General features: G+C 38.9%; 1 protein-coding gene across 2 annotated transcripts; it reads left to right on the plus strand.

Moving 5' to 3' along the window:
• The first annotated feature begins 19,785 nt into the window (after positions 1-19,785).
• On the plus strand, positions 19,786-25,703 carry LOC121970226 (transcription factor LHW-like). 2 transcript variants are annotated; one of them, XM_042520790.1, is made up of 10 exons: positions 19,786-20,356; positions 20,669-20,863; positions 20,958-21,030; positions 21,615-21,656; positions 21,780-21,839; positions 21,991-23,724; positions 23,834-23,935; positions 24,908-25,048; positions 25,138-25,263; positions 25,363-25,703. In XM_042520790.1, exons 2-10 carry the CDS (start codon positions 20,832-20,834, stop codon positions 25,516-25,518), a joined length of 2,466 nt encoding a protein of 821 aa, XP_042376724.1. In that variant the 5' UTR covers positions 19,786-20,356; positions 20,669-20,831; the 3' UTR covers positions 25,519-25,703. The 2 variants fall into 2 exon arrangements, with proteins under 2 accessions (XP_042376724.1, XP_042376723.1); XM_042520789.1 differs by having other exon boundaries at positions 19,786-20,247.
• The last annotated feature ends 377 nt before the right edge of the window (positions 25,704-26,080 follow it).

Here is a 26,080-nt window from a genome sequence, read left to right on the forward strand (position 1 = left end):
AAAAGGTTCATGAATCGGGCGAAGGATCGACTGTACCTTCCTCATGTCCTCAACCTCCCACTGATCCTAGGTTTCCAAATGCTGCAATGCAACAAGCTTTCACCAAAAACGCTTTCAAACTTATACCCCCTAGATCAGTTGATTTGCAATACTATAGAACATCTTGTTTTGATACCTATAATAGGTTCAAGCATTATAAACTTGACTCCTTGTTGACCTGTGAGAGGGACGTCAATATAGGTCTTGTCTCCGAATTCTATAATAATTTACACACTTCAGATGGTGTAAATTATCGCACTCGTGTTGCAAAACGAAGCCTGGACTTCTCTTATTGTTGGTGCAACCTTAGGTCAAGGTTGACCTGGTTGACCTGACTCGAGTTGACCTGACTCGAGTCGTGTTTTGATGTTTGACGATGTTTGACGAGAAGAGAGTTGTATTCTTGATGTTTGATAAGAATAGGTGTTTGGGAGATTGTAGGTGCAACCTTAGGTCAAGGTTGACCTGGTTGACCTGATTCGGGAAAAGTCCAAGCAGGGAGCTTGGCACGCGAAAAGTCCAAGTGTGGAGACTTGGCACGGGAAAAGTCCAAGTATGGAGACTTGGCACTGGAAAAGTCCAAGTATGGAGACTTGGCACGGAGAAGTCCAAGCAGGGAGCTTGGCGAGGAAAGTCCTAAGCGGGATGTTAGGCGGTGGAAAGTCAGTGAGTGAAGCGAAGCGGTGGGAAGTCCTAAGCGGATGTTAGGCGGTGTGGAAAGTCACGGTGAGTGAAGCCGGCGGTGGAAAAGTCCTAACTGGATGTTAGGCGGTTGGAAAGTCCGGGTGAGTGAAGCCGAGGCGGTGAGAAAGTCCTAGGCGGGATGTTAGGCGGTGTGGAAATCTGGTGAGTGAAGCGGTGAAAGTCCGGTGAGTGAAGCCGGGCAGGGAAAATCCGGATGGATCAAGGGTGATCGAACATCCGGTGTTGGGAAGTCCAAGTAGATCGAGGGTGATCGGATACTTGACACGAAGAGGAAAGTCCAAGTGGGTGAAAGGATTGACCGGACACTTGGTGGGAAGTCTTAGCAGGTCGAGGGCCGGATGCTAAGCATGATGTACCAATAGGTCAAGGTTGATCGGATATTGGTTTGGAAGGTTTGGGACTTGGTTTGGGCAAAACCAAGCTCGGATCGATCTGCGACCGATCGGATGTCTGCTGTGTATTAGATCGGTCTGCGGCCGATCGGATGACAACGAAGGCGGCGTCGATTACGTGAGCTTGCGATCGGCCGGGACCGATCGGGCGATATCTGATCGATGCTCGCCGGCCGATCAGTGACGATCTTGAAGTGCGAGGACCGCACTCGATAAGCCACGATCGGTCGTGGATCGAGCCTCCTGATCGGTCCCCACGACCGATCGGATCAGCCCCAGACCGATCAGGCATCGATCCGTTGAGAGACAACGGCTAGGTTCTGCGTCTTCTATATTCGTTTTTTCTTCGCAGGTATAAAAAGCTAAAGGGCTTCGCTCGTATTCGCTTCCTCCTTAGAACTTCTGTTCTTGTGCTCTAGAGCTTCTGCTCTTACCTGCTATCAGAGCTTTGCTGAGCTCCTCGCAGCTGAAGCTTCGCGTGAGCTTCTCGACTGGATTCTCGTCAGCTGCTGCTGGTGTGAAGCTGCTGCTTCATCACTCCAGTCAACAAGAAAGGCAAGCAAGTGTTTCATATTGTCTTTTGCTTTCTTGTATCTGTTGTACTCCTATCTTGCTTGTGCAAGAAACATTGTGGCGAGGTTTCTCCACCCAGAAGGAGTATATTGTATTAGCCGGTTCTCCGGGGACTCATCCACCGACGGATTGACTGGACTCGTCCACCTTACGGACACGCCGAGGAGTAGGAGCCCTAATCTCCGAACCTCGTTACATCGGTTTGTTTGAGGTTTGTCTTCTTTTCCTTCGTTTCTACGTGTTATTTTCCGCTGCGCTAACCTAGTTTGTAGAAACGCGACGATTTTGTGTCGGCTATTCACACCCCCCCTCTAGCCTCCGTACGAAGGATCCTATCAAGTGGTATCAGAGCGAGGCCGCTCTTCGACGGATCAACACCCGGGGGAGCACGGGCTAGAGATGGATCTCTATGGAGAAGATGTCACAATTCAACCCTTCTACGAGTCTCACGACAACTTCACATATTGGAAGGTAAGGATGATGTATTTTCTTAGGACTAATATGTTAAATTGGTTTTGTGTACAAGAAGGGTTTTCCCCTCCGATGGATGAGGAAGGAAAACCTATCAAGAAGAAGGAGTGGACGAAAGAGCAAATCCGACAATCCGAAATCAATGATGAGGTAACGAAAATCATTGAATTTTCTTTACCTAATGATATTTTGTGTAAGATAGGAGGATACAATAATGCCAAGGAGTTGTGGAACAACTTGGCCAAACTCCATGAGGAGAGCCCCACTTCAAGCCATGAAGAGGAGCCTAGTGAGCCAAGTAGCTCACATCGTGGAGGTGAGGAATTAGAAGTTGAGGGCTACTCAACATCTAAAGAAGAAGAGGAGGTGAGGTCTTCTTCAAGATCGGAGCACGAAGAAGAAGCTTCTACCTCCGGGAGGGATGAAGAAGAGAGCATCCATCCATCCTCAACCCTAGGTAACTCAAACACTTTAAGTTCAAGTAAATTGCATATAATGTGTTTTGAGTGTAGGGAATTTGGACATTACAAGAGTAAATGTCCAAAGAAGACTAAGAAGACTCCACCGGCGCCAAAGATCAAGGAAGTCGGAGTCCCGACATGCAAGAGCAAGAAGCACGTGGTGTGCTTCCAATGCAAGCAACGGGGACACTATAGGAGTCAATGTCCAAGGGGGAGGCAACCTCACAAGGACAAGAGGCCAAACACGTGTAAAGGGGGAGCTAAGGCAAACCCTAAGGTAACATTTAAAGCTCATTCTTGCAATTCTAGTAGGATGCATGCTAGTAGTCTTATTGCCATTGTCAATAATGATAAGCATGTTAACACTAGAAATCGATACATGTGCTTAGGAGCCAAGCATGTTAGCCTAGATAAGAACAATTCTAGAAATGCTAACCCTAGAATTAACTCATCTAAGGCTAAGGAAAATCTAGATAGAAATCCCAAATCATCTAGACATATGCCTAGGAATACCTCAAAGAAAAATGAAAAATTAAAAATTGAGGTATTAGAGAAGGAGAATCAAGTCTTGAGGTCAAGACTTGATACTTTGGAAAAGGCTCTTAAGAACTTGGAGAAGTCATCTCTAGGGTTTAAGGGTCAAAAACCAATGTCCAAGGACAAGAAAGGTTTGTGTCACAAACCTAAGTCTCAAGTGGTCAAGCCCACTTATCATAATGTTCCATTCGATTATGGAACAAAACCTAGGGCTAGGAAGACCAACACCAAGGTCACAAGGGGAGTCACCCCTAGAGTTGATCTTGATGAGTCCCAAATGGCCAAGGCTTTAAAGCCTAAGAGGGTCATTAGGAGGGTTGCTAGGGAAGTTATCCCTAGTGAATATTTAGTGAACCCAATGAGCTCTAATAGGTATTGGGTTCCTAGGAGCATCTTCTCTACCCCATAGATGGGTTAGAGAGTGTCAACTCCGATTAGAAGGGTAGTTAACCCAACTTTGAGGAAATTGACACTCAAGGAGCATTTTCAAGGTTTTGAGAACTTTTGAAAATGAAATGGAATTATCATTTACTCCTTTGAAGAGTTAAATGTGCCTAAAGATTGGAAATTTCATTTTTAATCTCAATTGGCACAATTTGGGAAAATCTAGAGAACTCTCGAGAAAAAAAAAATGAAACATGCCAAGTTTTGAGGATAAATTTGATCTTTAAGTGACATGAATTAATCTAGAGTTCAAGAAGTGTCAAAATTAGGATTTTGGCATTTTGAGGCAATCTAGGATTAAATTTGAAGTTAGCCAAGTGGTTAAGGATACTTAGATAGGTAATCTAGGTATATTTATTTATGCTAAATCTTGCCATGATTGTTTGCCCTCACATGTCATGACATCATGTTTAGTTTTATTATCATTTGAAATGTCATGATAATGCTTAGGCTAGTTTTTATGTCATGTTTATTTAAGTTTCAAACTTTATGCCATGACATCATGACATTGGCACATATTTTCATTTATGATACCATTTTATGCCATGTCATCATCTCTTGCATTAATAATCAATTGAATTGATTTAAGGATGAAAAACACATTTTGATATTGAGATCAAATTTGTGTTTAGAAAATGCATGAGACCTTAGTCTAAGATACCTAAACCCATATCTCACATGAAAATTGCCATGGATGTGTTTGATACACTTTAGATGTGTGTGAGATATTAGAATCATGAATTAGGATCAAGGTGCATAGTTCTTGTACCTAGATGAGCCTAATTCAAGAAATGGAGGATCATAGGGAAAGCTTGTGTACAAGTCATGTACATTAGCCCTAAGATTATGGTCCTAAATTAAAAAGGTTTAAAATCATTTTGAAATTGATTTGGAAAACCTTGATGAAGCCATCTTAGTGATTGCATTCATCATTGAACATTGTGATACAAAGTTGAGTTAAACTTGAACTATTTCAAAGTTTTTGAACTTTGTATCAAGTTTGAAAAATGGAAGTTATTTTCATAGAAAACTATTTTTCCTTGATAGTATATGTTATGAGGAATGTATCCTCAAAATTTCATAATTTTTGGAATTTTCTGGAATTTGTTGTGAGTTTCTGAATTTCGGGAGAAGGAAATCAGAACTCGAGTCTGTCCAAGGCTGGATCGGTCACTGGACCGATCCAGAGGGGTTCTGATCGGTCCGGTGACCGATCAGGCGTGCTGAATTTGCTGAATTTCGACTGTGGTCTGAAATTTCAGCTGTGGAGTTGAGTTTCGGGTTTCTAAAGGTTTGAAACTCTCCAAGACATTGTTGGTGCAATGGTCAAGGGGGAGTTGACCTTTAGGGGGAGTCTTAACTAATTGTCAAGGGGGAGTTTACTTTTAGGGGGAGTTCTTACTCCTTAAGACTTTTGAGGATTAGTGATATGGGAATGTCACTAAGTTGAGTGTTGAGTTTAGTATCAAGGGGGAAATTAAGGGTTTCAATGAAAGGTATGGGACTTTCATTAGGAAGAAACTCTTGGGTTAACCTAAGGGGAGAGATGTCCAGAGAGTGTAGGTTTTGGAAGAATGTTCAAGGAAGAACATTGGAAAACCTAAGTTAGATTATCGGGTTAACCTAACTTGATTTTGGATTTTGTCAAACATCAAAAAGGGGGAGATTGTTGGTGCAACCTTAGGTCAAGGTTGACCTGGTTGACCTGACTCGAGTTGACCTGACTCGAGTTGTGTTTTGATGTTTGACGATGTTTGACGAGAAGAGTTGTATTCTTGATGTTTAACAAGAATAGGTGTTTGGGAGATTGTAGGTGCAACCTTAGGTCAAGGTTGACCTGGTTGACCTGATTCGGGAAAAGTCCAAGCAGGGAGCTTGGCACGCGAAAAGTCTAAGTGTGGAGACTTGGCACGGGAAAAGTCCAAGTATGGAGACTTGGCGCTGGAAAAGTCCAAGTATGGAGACTTGGCACGGAGAAGTCCAAGCAGGGAGCTTGGCACGAGGGAAAGTCCTAACTGGGATGTTAGGCAGGTGGAAAGTCCTGGTGAGTGAAGCCAGGCAGTGGGAAGTCCTAACTGGGATGTTAGGCAGTGTGGAAAGTCCTGGTGAGTGAAGCCGAGCGGTGGAAAAGTCTAACGGGATGTTAGGCGGTTGGAAAGTCGGGTGAGTGAAGCAGACGGTGAGAAAATCCTAACGGGATGTTGGCGGTGGAAATCTGGTGAGTGAAGCCGGTGAAAGTCCGGGTGAGTGAAGCGGGCAAGGAAAATCTAGATGGATCGAGGGTGATCGAACATCGGTGTTGGGAAGTCAGTAGATCGAGGGTGATCGGATACTTGTAAGAGGAAAGTCAGTGGGTCAAGGATTGACCGGACACTTGGTGGGGAGTCTTAGCGGTCAAGGTGACCGGATGTAAGCATGATGTACCAATAGGTCGAGGTTGATCGGATATTGGTTTGGAAGGTTTGGGACTTGGTTTGGGCAAAAAACCAAGCTGGATCGATCTGCAGGCCGATCGATGTCTGCTGTGTATTAGATCGATCTGGCGACGATCGGATGACAAGCGAGCGGGCATCGATTACGTGAGCTTCGTCGGTGCGGGGCCGATCGGCATGGACCTGATCGATGCGGGCCGTCGGCGATATCGATCGATGCGGCCGATCGGTGGCGATCTTGAAGAGTGCGGAGAACTTTCGATAAGCCACGATCGGTCGGTGACCGTCGGGCCATCTGATCGGTCCCACGACCGATCGAGCCTGATCGATTCCGGAGAGAAAGCGCGATCGATCGTGGACCGATCGAGACACTGGCGTTCGCGCGGCGTATATTCCTCGTGTTTTCTTCGCGGTATAAAAGAAGCTCGAGGGCCGTTCTTTATTCTTCTTCCTCCTTAGAACTTCGTTCTTGTGCTCTGAGCTTCGCTCTTACGCCATCGAGCTTTCTGAGCTCCTCGCAGTGAAGCTTCGCGTGAGCTTCTCGACTGGATTTTCGTCAGCTGCTGCTGGTGTGAAGCTGCTGCTTCATCACTCCAGTCAACAAGAAAGGCAAGCAAGTGTTTCATATTGTCTTTTGCTTTCTTGTATCTGTTGTACTCCTATCTTGCTTGTGCAAGAAACATTGTGGCGAGGTTTCTCCACCCAGAAGGAGTATATTGTATTAGCCGGTTCTCCGGAGACTCATCCACCGACGGATTGGTAGGCTTCGTCCACCTTACGGACACGCCGAGGAGTAGGAGTTCATCTTCGAACCTCGTTACATCGGTTTGTTTGAGGTTTGTCTTCTTTTCCTTCGTTTCTACGTGTTATTTTCCGCTGCGCTAACCCTAGTGTGTAGAAACGCGACGATTTGGGGTCGGCTATTCACACCCCCCTTTCTAGCCTCCGTACGAAGGATCCTAACACTTATGAGATTCTTCAATCTTATCTCGAATGTCTACCTTCAAACAATGATTTTGTCTTTTATCCAAATCTTCCCGATGAGCTGCCTCCACCTTTTGAGCATATTAGCATTGCATCCATGCATAAGTTCTTCTTTGGCCGTCCTCGTCCAGATGGGCCAGATGCTCATATCACTAAGTTTTCTTCTCTTGAGTTATCGGCTGAAAATGCCGCTTTGTTTAAAGTGATCATCAACTGTCTTTTCCCCATTGCCTCTCGTGCCCTAGCCGCTCTACGACCGCCTCATATGTTTGCTCTCTATGCCATTCGTCATTCCCTTGACATCAACATCGCTCTGAACATCTTTCATTGCATCATTCATTTTACCCAGCCGTGCAGCAGACGATACATATGCATTTCGGGCATCTTATCACAGATTGGCTGGCGTCCCAGAAGATAGATGTCTCCCGGGGACGGTTGGAGCACATGTCAGTGGCTTATTCTCGGATTTCTTCACGCTCTTTCAAGAAGTCGGGTCTTATTGGTGGTCTAGCTGGAGTTCGATGGATCGATGACCGTGCTTTTGGGGAGGGACCCCGGGCTCGCCACAGGGGGGATGCACAGGCCTTGGCTCCTGCGGAGGATGAGGCTGAGGAGGAGTTCCACGGGCCAGCTTCTCCGACTTTTGAGGAGACGGTTTCCACTCGCCTTGAGGAGCTGACCCTGGAGGTAGCCAACCTGCGTACCACGATGGATACCGTGGTCCAGCAGCAGACTTCGATGCAGCGGACTCTGGATACACTAGTGGACTTAGTAGGCTCGTGGGTGACGGTTCACCCGTCTCATTCTTGGCCATCCACCGCCCCTGTTCCCCCTGCTGAGGATGCCCCTGATCCTGACTCTGCGGCGGTTCCTACTCCGGCCACTACACCCGCTCCAGCTGCTGATCCTGATCCCACTCCTCCTAGAGACGAGCTTATCGAGTTTTATGTTCCTGTGTGATATGTTTTTATTTGTTGTATGGATGGTTGTTCTGGAGTCCTTTTTTTGTGAACTCTCTTTTATTTTGACTGTATGATATACTTTTATGCTAAGCTCTCCTTTTGATTCTGCATTTCAGTGTTGTTATGTTCTGTTGATATATGTGTGTTTTAGGGGGAGCATTCCTCGGATTTATCGTATTTGCTTTGTGCACTTATTGAGGGGGAGTTATTTGCTTTTGATTTTTGACAAAGGGAGAGATCTATGTTGAAGTTCATGCTTATTGCTTATGCTTATCTCAGTAAATTAAAATCAAGCTTACTGCAATTATGCAATTATTATTTCAGCAAGCTACAATCATTATTTATCATTGTATTGGAAACTAGCCTAAACTTAAATAGATTGTCAAACATCAAAAAGGGGGAGATTGTTGGTGCAATCATGCCCTGGAAGTTTCAATGTGTTGACAATTATTTAAGTTTAGGTTAATACGGTGGAACTAACATGCATTGTGAGTTTGCAGGAGGAGTTTCTTGCAGGTCAGAAGACCAGATGCAAGAGAAGTCCAAGAAGGTCGAGAACTGGATTCTTGGCAAAAAGAGTTCTTGCAGGTCAGAAGACCAGATGCAAGGCAAGAGAAGTCCAAGAAGGTCGGGGACCGGATTCTTGGCAAGAGAAGCTCCTGCAAGTCACAAGATTATAGACATGGCTGTGCGGCAGATTGCCTCTGAATCGATCAGCCGATCGATTGAAGGTAAGGCAATCGATTGGCTGATCGATTGGTAAGGTTCTGCGCAGCACAGAATGCGTCTGGATCGATCAGCTGATCGATTCAAGGTACTGAATCGATCGGCCGATCGATCTGCGAACATTCTGTGCGAAGCACAGAATTGTTTTGAATCGATCAGCCGATCGATTCAAGGTATTGAATCGATCGGCCGATCGATTCACGAAGCTGCGATTTCAAGAGTAAGTGGCTGAATCGATTCAAACGCTGCCCCAACCGATCCAAGTCAAATAAAAGTATCTGCACCGTTGATCTTGACGCGATGGCTTCCAACGGATACTTGTGAATCGATTGGGATATAATCTCAATCGATCCACGGCGACGGCGGCGTGAGAAACGGCTAGTTTTCTCAACGTTTAAAACACGGGAAGAAACTGGAAAATAAACAACAACGAAAAACATACTGTTCCATTGCTCTCCAAGTCTTTTGAAAGCTCTCAAGTGATCAAGATTCAAAGAAAAGGGTTCAAGCTCCTCTCCACTACGTACTGAAGTCTCACCTGCAAAGAAGAAGCCGGTTAAAGCTTGTAATCCTTCTCTTCTTCTTCTTTGTAGTGTTTGTAATATTTACTTTGAAGAGAAGGGAGAGTTGTATTTCTGTTAAGGTTTCTCCACCTTCGGTGTGATTCCGAGAAGGAGGGTTTTTGATAGTGAAAGAGTGTGAGTGGTGTGGATCCTTGGATTAGTCACCTCCTTGAGGAGGTGAATACCAAGTAAATACCGGTGTTAGCATTGCCTTCAGATTTCCGCTGTGCAAAACAAAGTTGGTCAGCAAAAGAAGTGAGTCATTCACCCCCCCTTCTAGCTCAACCGATCCTAACAGTTTTGACCTACTTTTGGAGGGGCTCATCTTTATCACTGTATCAGCGCACTTATTTTTTAAAAAGACTCATTTTTAAAAATACATGTAGTTCACCCCTCTCTCACGTACCTATGATCCTACACTATCTGCATCACACTTGATTGGGCGCATTGTAAAAACTATTATTAACGACATGCCCTAACCGTATGTCATTGATGACACACTATAGAAAGTCAAATTTGTTATAGTGAATGTTCATATGATGACTACAAGATTTAATATATAATCATAAATTAGTGTAATAATATCACAAACATAATAAAAATTATAATATAAAGTCAAATTTTTACCGTGAATCCAGTTGAGCAATATATAATCATTATTATACGACCTATTGGACAAGAGCATTTCCCTAAAGAGTAATGAAATATATGCCTCAATTACTTCCCATATTAGTCTGTAAATATGTTACCTAAGACACATGTGAGAAAGACATTTATTGTCAATAAGTAATCTTCCTCGCATAGGAACTCAGAAGTAGGGCATCTCAGATTTTAAAGAAATTCTATCAGGTAAGCCGCATGTTATTCTCGTTTTTTCTTTTTTATTTCTTTAAATTTTCCTTTTATATATTATAAATAAATCAAACTTAATGTATTTAACAAAAGCAAAAGTCAAATTAAAAAAATATAATTACTTTAATCAAACTTAAATATTATTACATAAATGTCAACTTACTATTAGTACCCCGTGATAATTTTGATGTGATCAATAAAGTTAAGTTATGTTATGTTATCTTTTAATGTCTTGTGTCTAAGTGTGCAGGAACTTAGGAGTACAGGAAGTTGAGCAAAAGATGCAGTTAGCTAGAATGATGACACGGAAAAGAGCCAACGGGTTCGGTGCGTTCAAGGGATGAGACGCTGCAAAAAAGTACGCTGGCGGACGAGAAAGAAGTGTGCAACGTTTCCGAGGGACGAAAAGCCGGAGCAGAAGATTGCTCAAGAATGCTGGAAAATGGGTTCGGGTGAGCCCTATTCTGGATGGGTGAAATCACCCAAGCGAGCGGAGCCAAAACGGAAGACACGGACTGATAGTCAACTGGAGGTTGACTGGAGTCCGAGCGCTTGGACCCCTTTGGTCCAACCAAGGGTGCCTCGTGTTGGGATATGCCTGATGCAGTGTGTGCTAAAACATATTTCATAAACATATACAGTAGAAGAATTAACGTAAATAAATCTAATTTATTACAACACACACCACATGCATGCAGGATACAATCTCACAGATAAGATCATAAAATAAAAATGAAAAGAATAACCATTATTCTAGATATACCTTACGGATGACTTGTAACGAGAAGGGCAACAACCATAACAACGTTGTCGAACATCGTCTCTGTTCGTATCCACGACGAGATCTTCAAGACAACTCCATGAGTATAAGCCTCTCTTTCGGAAGTTACTAGCCACGAGCGAAGAAAAGGAATCAAGAGGAAGAGGAACTTCCTTGTTTGTGGCTCACGGCAACAAGGAGAAGGCTCTCCTTGTTGCTGGTGGGTGGCGACAAGGGAAAAAGAGGGGAGAGGGAGAGAGAATAAAAGTTGGGTTATGGTTTCCCAAAAATCTTATCAAGCCAACTAATAATCTCTATACTATAATTCTCTCTTAACCATATCTATATATATTCTTCATTAATGAATTGGATTAGAAAGTTCAAATCCAACCCACTATCCCTTAACCAAAAATTAGCTCATTAACCCCTTTGGTTTAGTTCACAATGAAACTAAGATAGTTCATGACTAATCCATGATTAAACTAAATATGGTCCAATTCTTCCATAAGAGATGTGATCATCCGTGCTTCTATTGCGATAAATATTTTCATATTTATTTTATGTATAGTATAACCAAATATTTATCTCTTGATATAAGAATTCTATTCTTTAACTTGTTTTACGTGTTTTAGATACTCGTTAGTGTGTGTGACCCAATAGGTTCCCGATTTATCTTGGTCATCCATAATTAACTACTTAATTATGGAACAATTATGAGTGACACTTAGTAGTACATCATGATCCCCAATTAGCTGGAACATCATAGTTGATCTCAGAATTAATTCTGAACCCTTCAGCAGCTACAGTGAGTTGTGCCTCGTTCTTTTCACTCATCTTATACCCACTTGATTTAGGGAATGATCTATGTGTATGTCCCCACTAGACTGATTACGTCACACCTAGCCCAAGTAATACTTTCTTGTTCTACGGATTCAAATTACTCATACATGTGTACAAGAGTCTCATACTCTTAACATGTGATGCTTTGACCAAAGAGTTTGAGTAATAATCCTAACGAGTGATCATAAGATATACGTCTCCTCCCAAGGAGGGGTGAATCCTCTATAGGCTATTCAAACACCTTCGGGCACTTTGACTTATACCCAATCCTCCTGGGTCCACACCTCGATGAGATGCTTGCTTAAGATGTCAAAATATTAGTCTTCATGACCAAGATGACTTGTATACTTCAAGTCGAAGGAAACCTTGCACTCGAGCTGCAGTAAGAGCTTCACAGACATATATGTATATGTAGATAATCATATGAAGTCTTACAGCGAGTCACTCCAATGAACTAATTACCATAACTAACATTCACATTTAACTCTCGACATCCCAATGCCTCCAGCCTGTGAGAAAGCAGCTGCTTGGCCGAACCAAGGAACATAACCCGTTTTAGTCTTACAGAATTAATGATGTCTGAATGCGTCAATTCGACAACTAGGAATATTTCAATACATTCATAATTACATATGTAGAAATAATCACAAGTTGTGATCCAATTATAAATTCTCTCATACTATGAATTCTATGGGGAACATTCAGTAAATGAGTTTAAGACAATTAAACATATAATATGTACTTAAATAGTAAATCTATATTTATCAAATAAATAGTAAAAACCTTAAGGCAATTGCTTTAGAATATCTCTCAAAATCTAACACCTCGACCAGGCGCCCCTGATCGAGCGCTCAGAGCTATTCCAAGTGGTCGGACCAGAAATCTTATCTTTCGGCGGTTGCGTACCCGTTGCGGCATGGATAAAATTTTATCCACACCTAGGTGCCCGGAGTCGTTCCAGGTGTCTGGACCATGCCACGTCAGCAATGGTCAATTTTGACCAGTGGACTATAAATAGAGCCCTGGTCTTCTCTTTTTAGAAAAACACACTCTGTACTTCAATTCTCTGTCTGCTTTTAGTTTAGAAGCTTAATTTCTATATAGGAGGCTGATCCACCTCCGACGTTTTGTTCGAGTAATCTTTTGATCGTCAACTTTCCTTAGAATAACAATCCTCTGATTGTCAATCAAGTAAAACCTTGTGTGTCTCGTACTCTTTTTATTTCGATTATTCAAGTGTGTAACTTCTTTAAGCCCGATTATTTGAGAAAGATATTGTTGTTTGTATTGGACAGGATAATTCATCCCCCTCTTGTCGACCGCAAGGAACCAACACTTACTTCAATAGCATTCAATCTTATAGTCTTAATTTGCTTCTTCCTTGCTTTTATTTTATCAGCCTCTTTTTCGCCCTCAATTTCATTGCAAACTAATAGAGTTATATTTTCTTCTTTCATATCAAAATCAATCTCCTAAACTTTATCTCCAAGTTACCCCCTTCACTCTCATTTATTTTTCTCTTGGTCCCGGACTAATGCTAGCCAATTATGTGTATCTTTAGGGCTAGACCTGAGATTATAGTGACTTCTTTCACGTCCTATCCTCGTTACATTGGTTGAAACAAGGTAAGGATGAGAATCTTTAGCAAGGTGGTTAGTTGGATAAGAAAAACCTTCTATTTCTAATGTGACAACTAATTCTTGATTAAATTTCACTAAACTTTCATTATTGAGGGTAAGCTTTTGGATTTGTTTTTGCTTTTCAATGCAATGAGAACATTAGTTTCTTCCTCTGAGTCTATATATAATTGTGAAGCTGATATCTCATCCTGTTGCGGTGTATACTCAAATTTAATAAGGAGGGGTGCCTAGTAAATTTATTTCCTTGAGGTATGAAGAATATCAACAATAATATACAAAATCAATAACGATATATAATTAATTAAAAACCTTTAACTATATAAGATGAATTTAGCATGTGTTGAAATATACATAATGGTTACCTGATTATGTAAGACTCCTGCTAACTTTGCCTTTATTTTGTTTTTATGAGAATAAGTAGACTTTCCACTTACTTATCATTGGTATTACGATGTTGTTTGCCACTTGAATAGGGGCATGCTCAAGAAACCAAGCATGTAATTCAACAATTAGTTATTGTTAAATATTTATAAAATAAATTAACTAACCAATAAAAACTTAGACCGACAAATCCCTTCATATATTGTAATGAAAGGATAGGCCTACGAGTCTTCGATACAAAAACACTCCCAAATATTGAGAGTTGAAGAGTCATATAATTATATACTGTCTCAACTCAATTATAACTTCCTGGGTTGTCAAAACCATCAACAATATCTATAATTCTTAAAGGTACCTTACATATACTAGATGCAAATAAAAGAGAAGAAAAAAGATACAAAATATAAAAATTATAAAATAACAAAACATCGGTATCTGAATCAACTCAAAGACCATATATCCTTATTAGATATTTCCAGTTTGGCGATTTAGCTCTTTATTTAGAAAAAATATTTTGAATAATGCACCAAAAATAACATTGGAATATATCTGGACATGCCGGTCTCTATTTGGGATTTCAAGGAATAATACATCTTTGGTTGTAAAGGATATGACGACGTTGGACAATTTGAATGTCTCTTCTTCCAAATCTAAATTCTCAAATATATTCATTGATAATCTCCTAAGATGTTGAATTTCTGATATGGTGAGGAATAACGCAAAAGGGATACTTTTATAACACTTATGTGTTTTTCGTAAAGTATAACTCCTAAATGACCATTTATCTTTATTTTATAAAAATTTTAGAACAAAAATTTATAAAATATCTCAACTTACACATCCAATGTAACTTGTCCTCCAAAGTTGATAATTAAATCTCACTTGCTTAACTTGATGCAATTCTTTTACTTTCCTACCGTATAACAAAACAACAATCAAGTTTTATAAAATTCAATCAAATATCTTTAGTAAAACAAAATTAAATTAAATTTAGTCACTAACTTTCTGCAATGAATGAAAACATAAATAACAATTATGAAATTAGAATAAATGCAAACATAAACAACATAAAATCTAAAAAATATTAAATTTATTGATAAATTAAACTAAATTGATAGACTAAAAAAAACAAAATGATAAATAAGGGTAGATTAGAGATGATATAACTTATTTAGATTAAGAGAACTTTAACACATTTTAGGTGGGAAGTATGACATAGAAGAAATCAAAATGCACTTTGTACAGAAGTTAAATAATATTAACAATTCATCTTGATAGTATTAACATATAGAAATTAAGTATGTTTTAGGCAATATATCTTGATAATATTAATAAAATTAAATATAAAGAATGTGTTTTCATAAATAAAATTATAATGAGAAATAGATGAACAATTAAAAGAAATTTATACTCAAAAATTTTTACCTTTAAAGATAATGATGTATGCTTCGACATTCTCATAAATGTGCTAATACGGCGCGATGGGACAAGGAGCTAATGTGATGACAGTAGTGAAGCCGAAGTTTGACCTAGAAGCTTTCGGAAACATAGTAGTTGATGAAAGATATTATTTGGATTTCAAAACTATTAGTGAATGATACGATTTGGACTTCAAAATTGTCAGAGAACAAAGAAGTCAATGAAGATGCCGATGGAGATGAAGAAGACAGATATCAGGAGGATCGATGATGCAGGACTTCACTGGTGAAACGTTAAACGATGAGAACGAGCAGGCAATGTGGTTCAGGAGGGGGAGTTAGGGGTTTGCGTTTTTAAAGATGAAGCGGAACTTCGTCATGAGTTTTTTATGGTAAAACTAAAGTGGTTCAGGATGTCATTTTTCCTTGCTTCGGACGAGCAACCGAGGTGGGCAGCGACATGGACAAACAGGCGACATGGATGAGTGGTAAAATCAGTACAACATACTGATTTGGTAATTTATAAACTATGCTAAGCAATTTAATAATTACGAAACCTTACCTATGCGATTCAGGAAAAAGCTGAATATATTTTTGTTCATTATTTATTGAGATAACGAATATATTCTATGTCCTGAATCTTATGGCATAGCACAAAACAGTCGTTATTAGCATGAAATCTCCCCCCTGAATACCCTCTTCTATTACTATTTAATATATCAAAACAGTGTAATTAGCGTGAACACTACAAATTACTACGTAGATGATGTTTCTGTCTAGTTTCCGTAGTGCGCCTTGGAAGTGGATTAACCACTATACCTCCATGTCACCACTTAGTGCCATCTTAGTTGTGTAGTTGAGCTTGAAAATGACGACTTGAACTCTGTTAGGAATTGGATTGCGTCAACCTCATCCAACTTAGAAAGCATTTTTTAATGCTATCTGATACCTTAAAGTATGATTTCTTTAGATCTTGCTTTAGATCCATAGTAGAAAATCAAAAGTATGATTTGCTTTTACAAGGACGGCATTAAACTATAGAGGTGCTTTTGGTGCTCAGAAAGTGATGACAGCTTCGCTAACTGAGATAAGTGACACCTACAATATGAACATTGATCAACATCAATAAGCCGAAACCAACCAATGTTAATGTAGCCACTAGATAATTATAGTTTGCACCCCACAATGACAATGATGGAAGATTCATGAGTGTTCACAAGTCATATCTGTACCATAGTATCAGTCTCCACTCGGACCTTATACATTGCAACTACTATCAATCGGTCTTAATGCATTGAGGGATAGTTACTTCCAATAGCAAAAGAGTCACTTTCTTCCCTTTTAATGATTTGTTTGTCTACTTTGTCTATAGCAATGTGATTTAACTACAAGTGGTTTTTTAATGACTGGTCGATTGTAGGGCTTGCTCGGTGCTGATCAGTATGATTTCACGTTAACTAGGCTTAAACCAGGTTTTTCTTTGGGACCACAAGAATAGACACATTCTAAATGAGGTGAACCACAATTGTCATCAAATCATCCTTGTCTAGGTCCACTAAATTGTCACTTATCAGTGAGAATGGGCACCTTGACTTGCAGAGGTAATGGTCCCTGAATGAGCTAGTACATGTATCAAGATATTGTTTTAGACGTATATAGCTTTCTCTAGATCAAGTACTTGTAGGTTTTCACAAGATCCTTAACTTTAGCACAACAAAGAAACCCACATTTTTTTTCCAACCAAAGGAAATGTGGCTTCCATGTGTGGCCTACTGCATATCTGTTTGCACAAAGAATACTTTTTCTAAAATCATCAAAAATATGCTCATCCATTAAAGTTTCCCCATGTCAATCCAAATTTTGCAGATCCAAATCACCCATCAGTCACATGTACTGGCTCACTCCATGTCTCACATTTCCCTGTAGGGAGTCTGTATTGGTTTGTCCAAGGGTTTGGGACAAAGCCACAAGGGTTTAGTGTCTGGAAGCAAAATAAAAAGAAAGGACAAAAGCAAAAGGAAGACTGCAAGCTTCTTGCAAAAGAAACAGGAACTGATTAGTTATCTCCTTGGTTTGTACTAATCCAAATCAGAAAGGATGAGGTTTCAGAAGCAAACAAGTCTTAATCTGCCCATAAACAAATTACAAAAAACAGATGAGAATGACAATTTTACTCCTTTTTTTTAATCTTATTCTAATCTTGGCTTTGGCTGTGACTTTGAGCCATATCAGAATCAATTTCATTTTGGAACTTCCCTCAACCATCCCTTAACAAGATGCAAATCTGACCTTTCATCAGTATTTCCAACATGTTATAACTCTTAATGTTTTTGCAGTATTTCCATTTAGATCATGTCCAAACAAACAAGGTACATCATAATTGCCATCATCAAGCACAGACACTTTTGGCTGAGATTTTTCTGATTTAACTAAAAAGAAAGTGAGATCCACAATTATGAACTGGTGTGACCTTAATCCACCTACTTGTTTTATGGTGATCAACATCACCCTCTAATGCCAGTGGGCCTTAGATTGAGTAACAAACAAAAAGGACTAGTGTCAAAGCAAAACATTTGCTTTTTGTGGAGATGGTGTATAAACTCTATAAGCCAAGGTCAAGATTCTCATACAGATATGTCTTTTACTGGCGTCTCTCTTTTTGTTTGTTTTTCACATTTTTCCCGTTGCCCTCTTAGATTGAGTTTCATCAAAGTAAGTTTTCGTCAAAGGAAGTTTCCAATGTAGAAATACTAATCAATTGGAAAAACTGGATTTTTTTTTTTTTTAATTAGGATCAGTAACAAACTGGAAAAGAAAAATGAAAGGGGGACAACAGAATCAAAACCCTCCCTCAAAAGGATAAAAGGAAAGTAGCTGTGAGCAAAACAAAACACCACTCCCAAAATCTTCAGCTGCAAATTTTTTTCCGAGTATTTTAAAGCAAAAGGAAACGATTGGGGGCAATTACCTGACCATCCGCCGCTAACATTGCTTTGAAAAATCAACCCCTTCCCTCCCTACCATTGAAGGACTGCATGATTAACTAGCGTACAAAGTTAAAAGATGACCTACCTACTTTCTGGGTTGTAAATAAGTTGAGTTGTATCTAGCCGAGCTAACCTAGCCGAGCCGAATCGGGTAAAATTTTAAAGTATTTAAGTTTATTTAATAAGGTAATCGACTTGGGTCGAATTGAATTTAAATAAATTAAATCTTTGAATTAATTATTTAAATTTAACTTAATTTATTTTTTATAAATTTAAGTCTGTTTAAAATTTGATTCGAATTTAATTTATTTAGATATTATCAAATTCTTCATTCAAATTTGATTTCATTTTGATTCGAGCTTATTCATGTATTATCGAATTCTAAATTTAAATTTATTTAATTATTTGAAATTTTTAGTTATTAAGTTCAATAATTTAAATTTATTATTTATTTTATTTTTATTTTTTTATTTAATATATTAATAAAAATTTTATTAATGAAGATGACTTGTAAATATTATTTAAAAATGTTATTTATAAATATTATTTATGAATATTAATAAATAATACATATATATTTAAATTTATCTATTCAATTTAACAAGCTTTCAAATTTATTTATTTAATTATTCTTATTTACATTAAACGCATAAACACTAAATTTATTGAAAAATGTTAATTTACTAAGTGGGCCCACTGCTGTCTAACCCTCTTCCCTCAGTGGCTCCCTCGTAATTTAACTAAATGTCGGGGTCTACAAGCAGGGCCTCTGCCCTTTGGATGTGACTAGATCGTCCGCATGAGGATCACCATGCAACTCTAAGGCTCCAGTAAAGTGGAAAGCAAAATTAACAAAAAAAAAAAAAAATTTTCACGGTGAGAAAATGTCTGTTATTTACTTTATTAAAATTTTATGAAGAAAAGATTTTTATCGTTTACTTCATTAAAATTTTCTGAAAGAAAAGTAATGTAATCAATCAACAAATAATTTTGGAGCTAAAATTGATCATCTCAAAATCGGACGGAAAACAATAGATGGAAAAAAATAACACATGTACCCCTTTTATATTCACAAAATTACATCATATACCAAAAAAAATGACACATGTTACTTTTTTAACTCACAAAATTACACTATGTACTAAAAAAATGATGCATTCATCCTTTTTTATTTACAAAATTACATCACAAATATTCACCTTCCTCTATCATTATAAACAAATATGCAAAAAAAAAAATTTCTTTATCTTTTCTTTTTTTTTCCTCCAAAAATAATTTTCTATTGATTCTCTTTTTTCCTCATCCACACTCTAAGTAAACATAGCATAAGTCTCACCGCTGATCATCGGCCGAACCCATCACGAGAGCACGTCTTCCTGTTACGGTTCTGCAAATAGCTAGGTGGCGTGGCATTTTAGTTATTATGATGACAATCAATGGGTAATTATTTTTACGGCTCTGATTAAGCATTTATAATTAGAATTCCGTGATACCCGCAGATCCACGAATAGGAAGACGGGGTCCAGGTAGTTTTGAGGAATGCTTAAATTTATAACGGTTTCCATTTTTGCCCTCGTAGGGGAGGAATGATGATGGAAGCCGACGCTTTAAAAGAGTGGCTCGCACTATGAAGGCCTCTTCCACCGCAACGTGCTCACTTCGCGCTCCGAGGAGGCGCTCGAGAAGCTTCCCTCGTGCTCAAGCTCGTCGATGGGTGGCCGGCGACAAGCGGTAAAGGAGGAGGAGGGCGAAAAGGCGGCACGGAACGGAAGGAAGAGGGGCGGTCGGGTGCGGAGCATGCAGGCCGGCCGGGGCTCTCGCCGCCGAAGCTAGACAGGCTCAGGTCACGGAAGCGACGTCGCGTCGACGTCTCTGTTTCCATAAATAGCTCTTGCATCCTTTTCGGATTTGGTCGCCCGCTGCGGTGAAGTCGGGATCTTCGTTTTTGTTCGCTCCGGAGTGCGTTCGTTTGTTTCATCCTCATGGGGTTGCCGCTAAGAGAGGCGTTGAGGCAACTGTGCCTTGACTATGGGTGGTCCTACGCTGTTTCCTGGAAGTTGGATGTCTTCCAGAATCGAATGTAAGCTAGCATGTCTTGGTTGCTGCCCCTTCTACTATTTCGCCGGATAAGTTTTGGCGAAGATAGGGCTTGTTGATTGGGTTGTGCACAGCTTGGCTGATAAAGAAAGGTTTCTGCTGTTAAATTGTTAACGTGATGATGAGCCGTATCTGACATGTTTTTTGGATAGATGTGCAGAATAAGTTCTTGTTTACATTGAATTTTCCTTCCTTTTTCATTGGCATATAGCAACGAAAAGATATAAGATTTATTAGGTAGGAGAAACTGGAAACTTGTTGTCTTGATATTTGGTCTTGCTTGGATTTTGCTTTGTTAATTTTAGCTGTACTCATTTCAGAACGAGTGGAAAGTTTATGATCTTTTGATCGAATTGAATGTTTCCGCATTTTTTTTTTATGAAGACTGTTGTGAAATTTCACAGGCATTTGATCTGGGAAGATGGATACTATAATCAGAAGCCTAGCGTTTCAAGCATCAAAATCTCAATTTCTCTTCCCAAGCAAGAAGATTTGGGTATCAATAGTTACTTCTCTGAGCTAGGCTGTGAAGCAGATGATCCAATAAAAGTTCTGGTCGACAAGATTATGGCATCCCATGTCCATTTTGTCGGAGATGGGTGGGTTTATTTGCATCTGGTCTTTCTTGATATTCACATTGATTTATACATTTCTTCCTATCAGGACAATTACTTAAGAACTTGTATTTTTCAGGTTAGTTGGACAAGTGGCTTCATCTGGAAAATATGTATGGATCAATAAGCATAGATTTGGTTCAATATGTAAGGTATATATCCTGATTGTTATGCACGTCTTCTGTTTGGAATTCTTATTCAACATTGGTTGTCTAGTCAGCATTATTAGTATATAAAACTTTGTATCTTTGCTACCCCACTTGAACCAATTTTTGTATCATTGCGTTCTTGTATTAAGGAAGCAGGCAACAAGAATAGATCTGGTTATTTGGTTGGAATGGTAATCTTGTTGTTTATATATTAGGCTCTTTTTTTAAGTTCTTGAAAATGACTGATTAAGATAGCATAAGCAATCTGTCATGACTTCTATCTGGTCCTAAATCTGAATCAAATTACTCTTACACTACTTGACATGATTCCTTTGTTTAATATACACAAACTAAATTGCATTCTTCTCTAGATTCTTCATAACTGCAGTATTCACCATGCAAACCAATGTATATCTTAGATAGTTAATGTTCATCTCATGAATAAGTATTCATGTTGGATCTGTATTACCTCAATCAATTGCTTTATCCAACTTTGATTAAGCACCTACACGTCAAATTATTTAGGATGGAGTGTTTTTGATTGTAATGGCTTGTTTGCGTCCTAATTGATTTATTTATTCTCTAAGGGTCTTGCTGAGTTGAACTGCCAATTTGCTGCAGACATACAGGTTAGGCTGTTCATCTTGCTGTTTCTTATTGTTCTCACTCACATATTCTTCTAAAATATAATTTTTTTTTACATTAATTATGTTATTCTCAACTTAATTTATGATGTGTTGATTGTGTTGCAGACCATTATAATTATTCCTGTGCTTCCATATGGGGTTATACAATTTGGTTCTACTCAGATGGTATGCTTTTCCCACTATACTAATTTGGAATGGTTCATATTACTAACTTGATTTATCTTGTACTTTTTTCCCTTTTGCTTCAATTTGCAAATATTGATAAAATTCGTTAAAAATGGACTATGGGGTTCTGATGTGTGTATCCATATTACAGGTTACCGAAAACATGGGATTCATTCATCATATAAGAAGTTTGTTCACAAAGATAATTTATAATTCAAATGATCTTCTATCTGAGGGTACCCAGAAATCTTTGACAGAAGAATGTCAAACATATACATCATGCAGGTCAACTTTTGGTTCTCGATCTACAAATGCATGTCTTAATGTGGATGACAGGCCAAATGTCACTTCTGATTGGTGCAACCCTGACTCCCTCAAACCCCAAGCCCCAAGATCCTTCTCTGAATATGTTTCCTTAGTTTTGTCGCAGTTCAATAAGAAAGTACAACCTTGTGCTTCTCAACTAGTGCCAATGAAAAAGGCTGTAAAGATGGCATATCCTATAGGCAAGCTTATCTTGCAAAGTGAAGATGGCATATTTCATATGCCAGACATACAGTGTATCCAACAGGTACTACTAGATGATACAAACTCCAGATGTCAAAATGAGCATTCTATTTCCAACTCAGTTTTACTGTCTAATACAATAAAAATCTTGGAAGAAGAACTCATGTTTACCTCAGGTGTCAGACCTTTAGAAGCTGCCAACAATGTTTCTGACATTGGCAATATTAATTCAAGTTCAAATTCACCTCGAGTTACTAAATATTTAAGTTCATCTACTAAGCTATCTTTAAGTGGAGCACCTCCAAATTTAGACCAAAGAAGCCATGTGCTTAGACTTCGAAGTACATGGACATCAGAGGTTACCATGGAGCATCCTTTCTCATGCAATGAATTTGCATATACTCAATCAAATGCAGAGGTAAAAGAAAATGATGATTCAGTTCAAGCTTCACATCTTTATTCTGGTGAATCCAGTGGTCAAGTTTCTTACTTTGATATGCTCCCTAGTGTTCTTCAAGAATGTACAATACACGACCTGAAACCTGTTCAGAGTGATCAAATAGGTAAAAATGTTGACTATGAGGAAAATGGCACTTGTACTCGCATACTGTGTGCACAAAATTTGAAAGAATACAAGCTTCTTCCCACATCGAGTCAAACTTCATCATCTTTGTTTGCTTCAAATGATGATACGTTTCATATGTCAGATGTTAACCAGAAGACATATTGGATAAATGACAATTTGACCGATGTGGTGCATAAGAATTTTACAAATGCTTGTAACTTTATTGATTTACCTAGTCTCCCAGCAGAAACAGATGCTCCTCCCATCCTTGATTCTTTGAATGAACAAATCTCTTATGCTGGGTTGTTTTCCATAGATAACAGTAATCAATTATTGGATGCAGTGATTTCAAAGATCAATCCAGGTGTCAAACAGAGATCAGAAAGTAATGCTTCGTGTAAGAGTACAGTCACTGATACTTATAGTGCAAATTGTGCTAGAACTCCCAATCATGGTGAAGTACATTTGGCAAAGCACATGAAAGATGAGTTTGTTGGTTTTGCACCATTAGTGGTAAAAACAGAGCCTTCACACATAAGTTATGGCAGATCTTCGTGCAGCAGTGAGAAAAATGGAGAGAACTATCATGAGTCTGGGTTTCATAAGTCTCAAATCAGCCCATGGGTTGGAAGCTGTCACAGTGCTAAGAATGATTATGCATCAGATTCAACTAGTAAAAGGGTTTCAGAAATAGGTAATCTGAACCGAAAGAGGTCTAGACCTGGAGAGTGCCCTAGACCAAGGCCAAAAGATCGGCAAATGATCCAAGACCATATCAAGGAGCTTCGAGAAATAATCCCGAATGGTGCAAAGGTACTTTGTTGTAACAAGAAACTCTGAACCTTAGTTTCCAAGTTATGCTTGTTACTATGTAAGAGCACTGGTAATTTATTTTTGCCTTTTGATGTTGGTGGTGGAGCAGTGTAGCATTGATGCATTATTGGAAAAGACTATCAAACACATGCTTTTCTTGCAAAGTGTGACAAAGCATGCTGAAAAACTGAAAGTTGCTGGAGAACCCAAGGTGTGACTTCACTGCATGCTTATTATATGCCATGTGTTTCCTTGTTTAGATATGCCAATAGTGACATAGTTCTTTGCCAAAACTTCAAGCCAACACATTACTGTCAGTCACTATCATGATTAAGGTGCCTATCCCAACAAATTAGAGTTAGTTATACTAATCTAATCACTCTATTGAACTTTAACGAGACTACATCACTAATATTCAAATACAGTAGTTCATTTTTTATTTTATTAACAAATATTTTCTTTAATCTCCTTCAACCCCTTGTATTTTATACTCCAATTATTCAACCCTTCTTACTATCTAACATGTTTATTGTTTGAATCTGTTTTTCTCTTGGTTTGTCAACTATTGAAGCAATAATAATTGCTCCCAAATGTTAATATTTATTATTATTATTGTTTTCCTTACTACTAACTCTACACATTCACCTCAGCATTACAATCTATCATGCATTAACTTTGTTAAGTGTTGCTTCCAAACAGTTCTCATCCTTATCATTCTTCTAAAATTTTTCTTTTAGCCTAGCAGGTACAGGACGGCTCATCTCTATTTTGACTATACATTCTTTACTATTTTAATGATATCTTCACTAATTCACCTTTATTATTATTATTATTATTTTAAAGTTTTCCACCGGTAAATCGGGAACGCTTAAGAGAAATTCATCCATTAATTTGCCGGACTCGATCCTTAGAATATCTCTTTATTATTGAACAATAGATTGAAGATATCGAATTTCTTGCTGACAGAGATTTTATTTTATTCCATCTTCACTATGCCATCATTTTTTTCTTTATTTTTATTGAAATTACATTTTAGATATTCAAATTTGGTTTTGTTTATATTAAAACCATTAATTTTTGTAGTTTTCAACCCAATTCAAGCTCTGAATTTAATCTAACTGTAATCATCAATTAGTACAGGGTGGTTTCCATTTTATCAGATTCTTGTATCATTCCCATGCAGATCAGCACTCATCAAGGTGGTTTGCTCTTGAAAGACAACTTTAATGGTGGTGCAACATGGGCATTGGACGTGGGAACCCAACCAATCACCTGTCCCATTGTGGTGGAGGATCTGAACCCACCTCGTCAATTGCTGGTAGAGGTAAACCATAATACCCTACGCTTATACAAATCCCTCCACGTTTATTCCTCATCGATAAAGCTAAAGCCTCAAGTTGCATTTCCTCACAGATGCTATGTGAGCAGGGATGTTCCTTTCTGGAGATCGCTGACTTCATCAGAGGATTGGGTTTGACCATACTGAAAGGGGTGATGGAAACCCACAAAAACCATGCCTGGGCACGGTTTGCTGTCAAGGTACTACTCTTGATTGTCCCCTCGCATACAACAATAAAAGACTACTGTGAATCTTGCGCAAATCCAATCGCTAAAACTAGGCTGAACAATTATGTGCAGGCGAACAGAGACGTGACTCGGATGGAGATATTCCTTGCACTAATGCAACAGTCAGAACCCTCAGCTGGAAGCAGCATGGGACTACCAAATGCTGGTAATATCAACATGCCTCACCCTATTCTCCAGCCAACCTCTGTTCCTGAAAGAGTCATTTGATTAGTATTCCGGCTCCAATTGAAAGTTGTTTATGCTCATGCTTGTTCTGAATGCCGGCGGCAAGCTTGTCTTGCAGCCACTTCTGTTTTTTTTGACTTGTTCTTGTTTCCCTCTCTTAGCACTTGTTCTTATTTCCAAACATGTAGATAATTGTGCAGGACTGAATTCAGGTTGTTGTTTGTTTCTTTTTTTGATTTTAAAGCATGAAATATAGAAATACAAAATCTATAAAACTCACAGTGATCTCCTATAGTAGATTTTGATCTTCGCTTGTAGTCGGAAGAACGATTACGAATGAATCGGAAAGCTCTTCACGATTCACAAACCAAATCTTACAGAGGTATGTTCTTCTTCGCCGATTACTTGCTCACCACCTCTACCTTTTAATTCTTTGGACGTCTCTTATATAAAGGCAAGCGACAATAATATCGCTCATAAAGGAGGAAGATGAAGGGGAAGAGGCATCCTTTTATTTTCATAACTCCTATATCTCTTACTTGTTCAAGTCAATCCATAAAGGTTAATTAGTCACAAACATAGATAATATTTTAATCAAGTCACA

This window comes from Zingiber officinale, chromosome 4A (assembly GCF_018446385.1).
Source record: "Zingiber officinale cultivar Zhangliang chromosome 4A, Zo_v1.1, whole genome shotgun sequence".
Taxonomy (NCBI): Eukaryota; Viridiplantae; Streptophyta; class Magnoliopsida; order Zingiberales; family Zingiberaceae; genus Zingiber; species Zingiber officinale.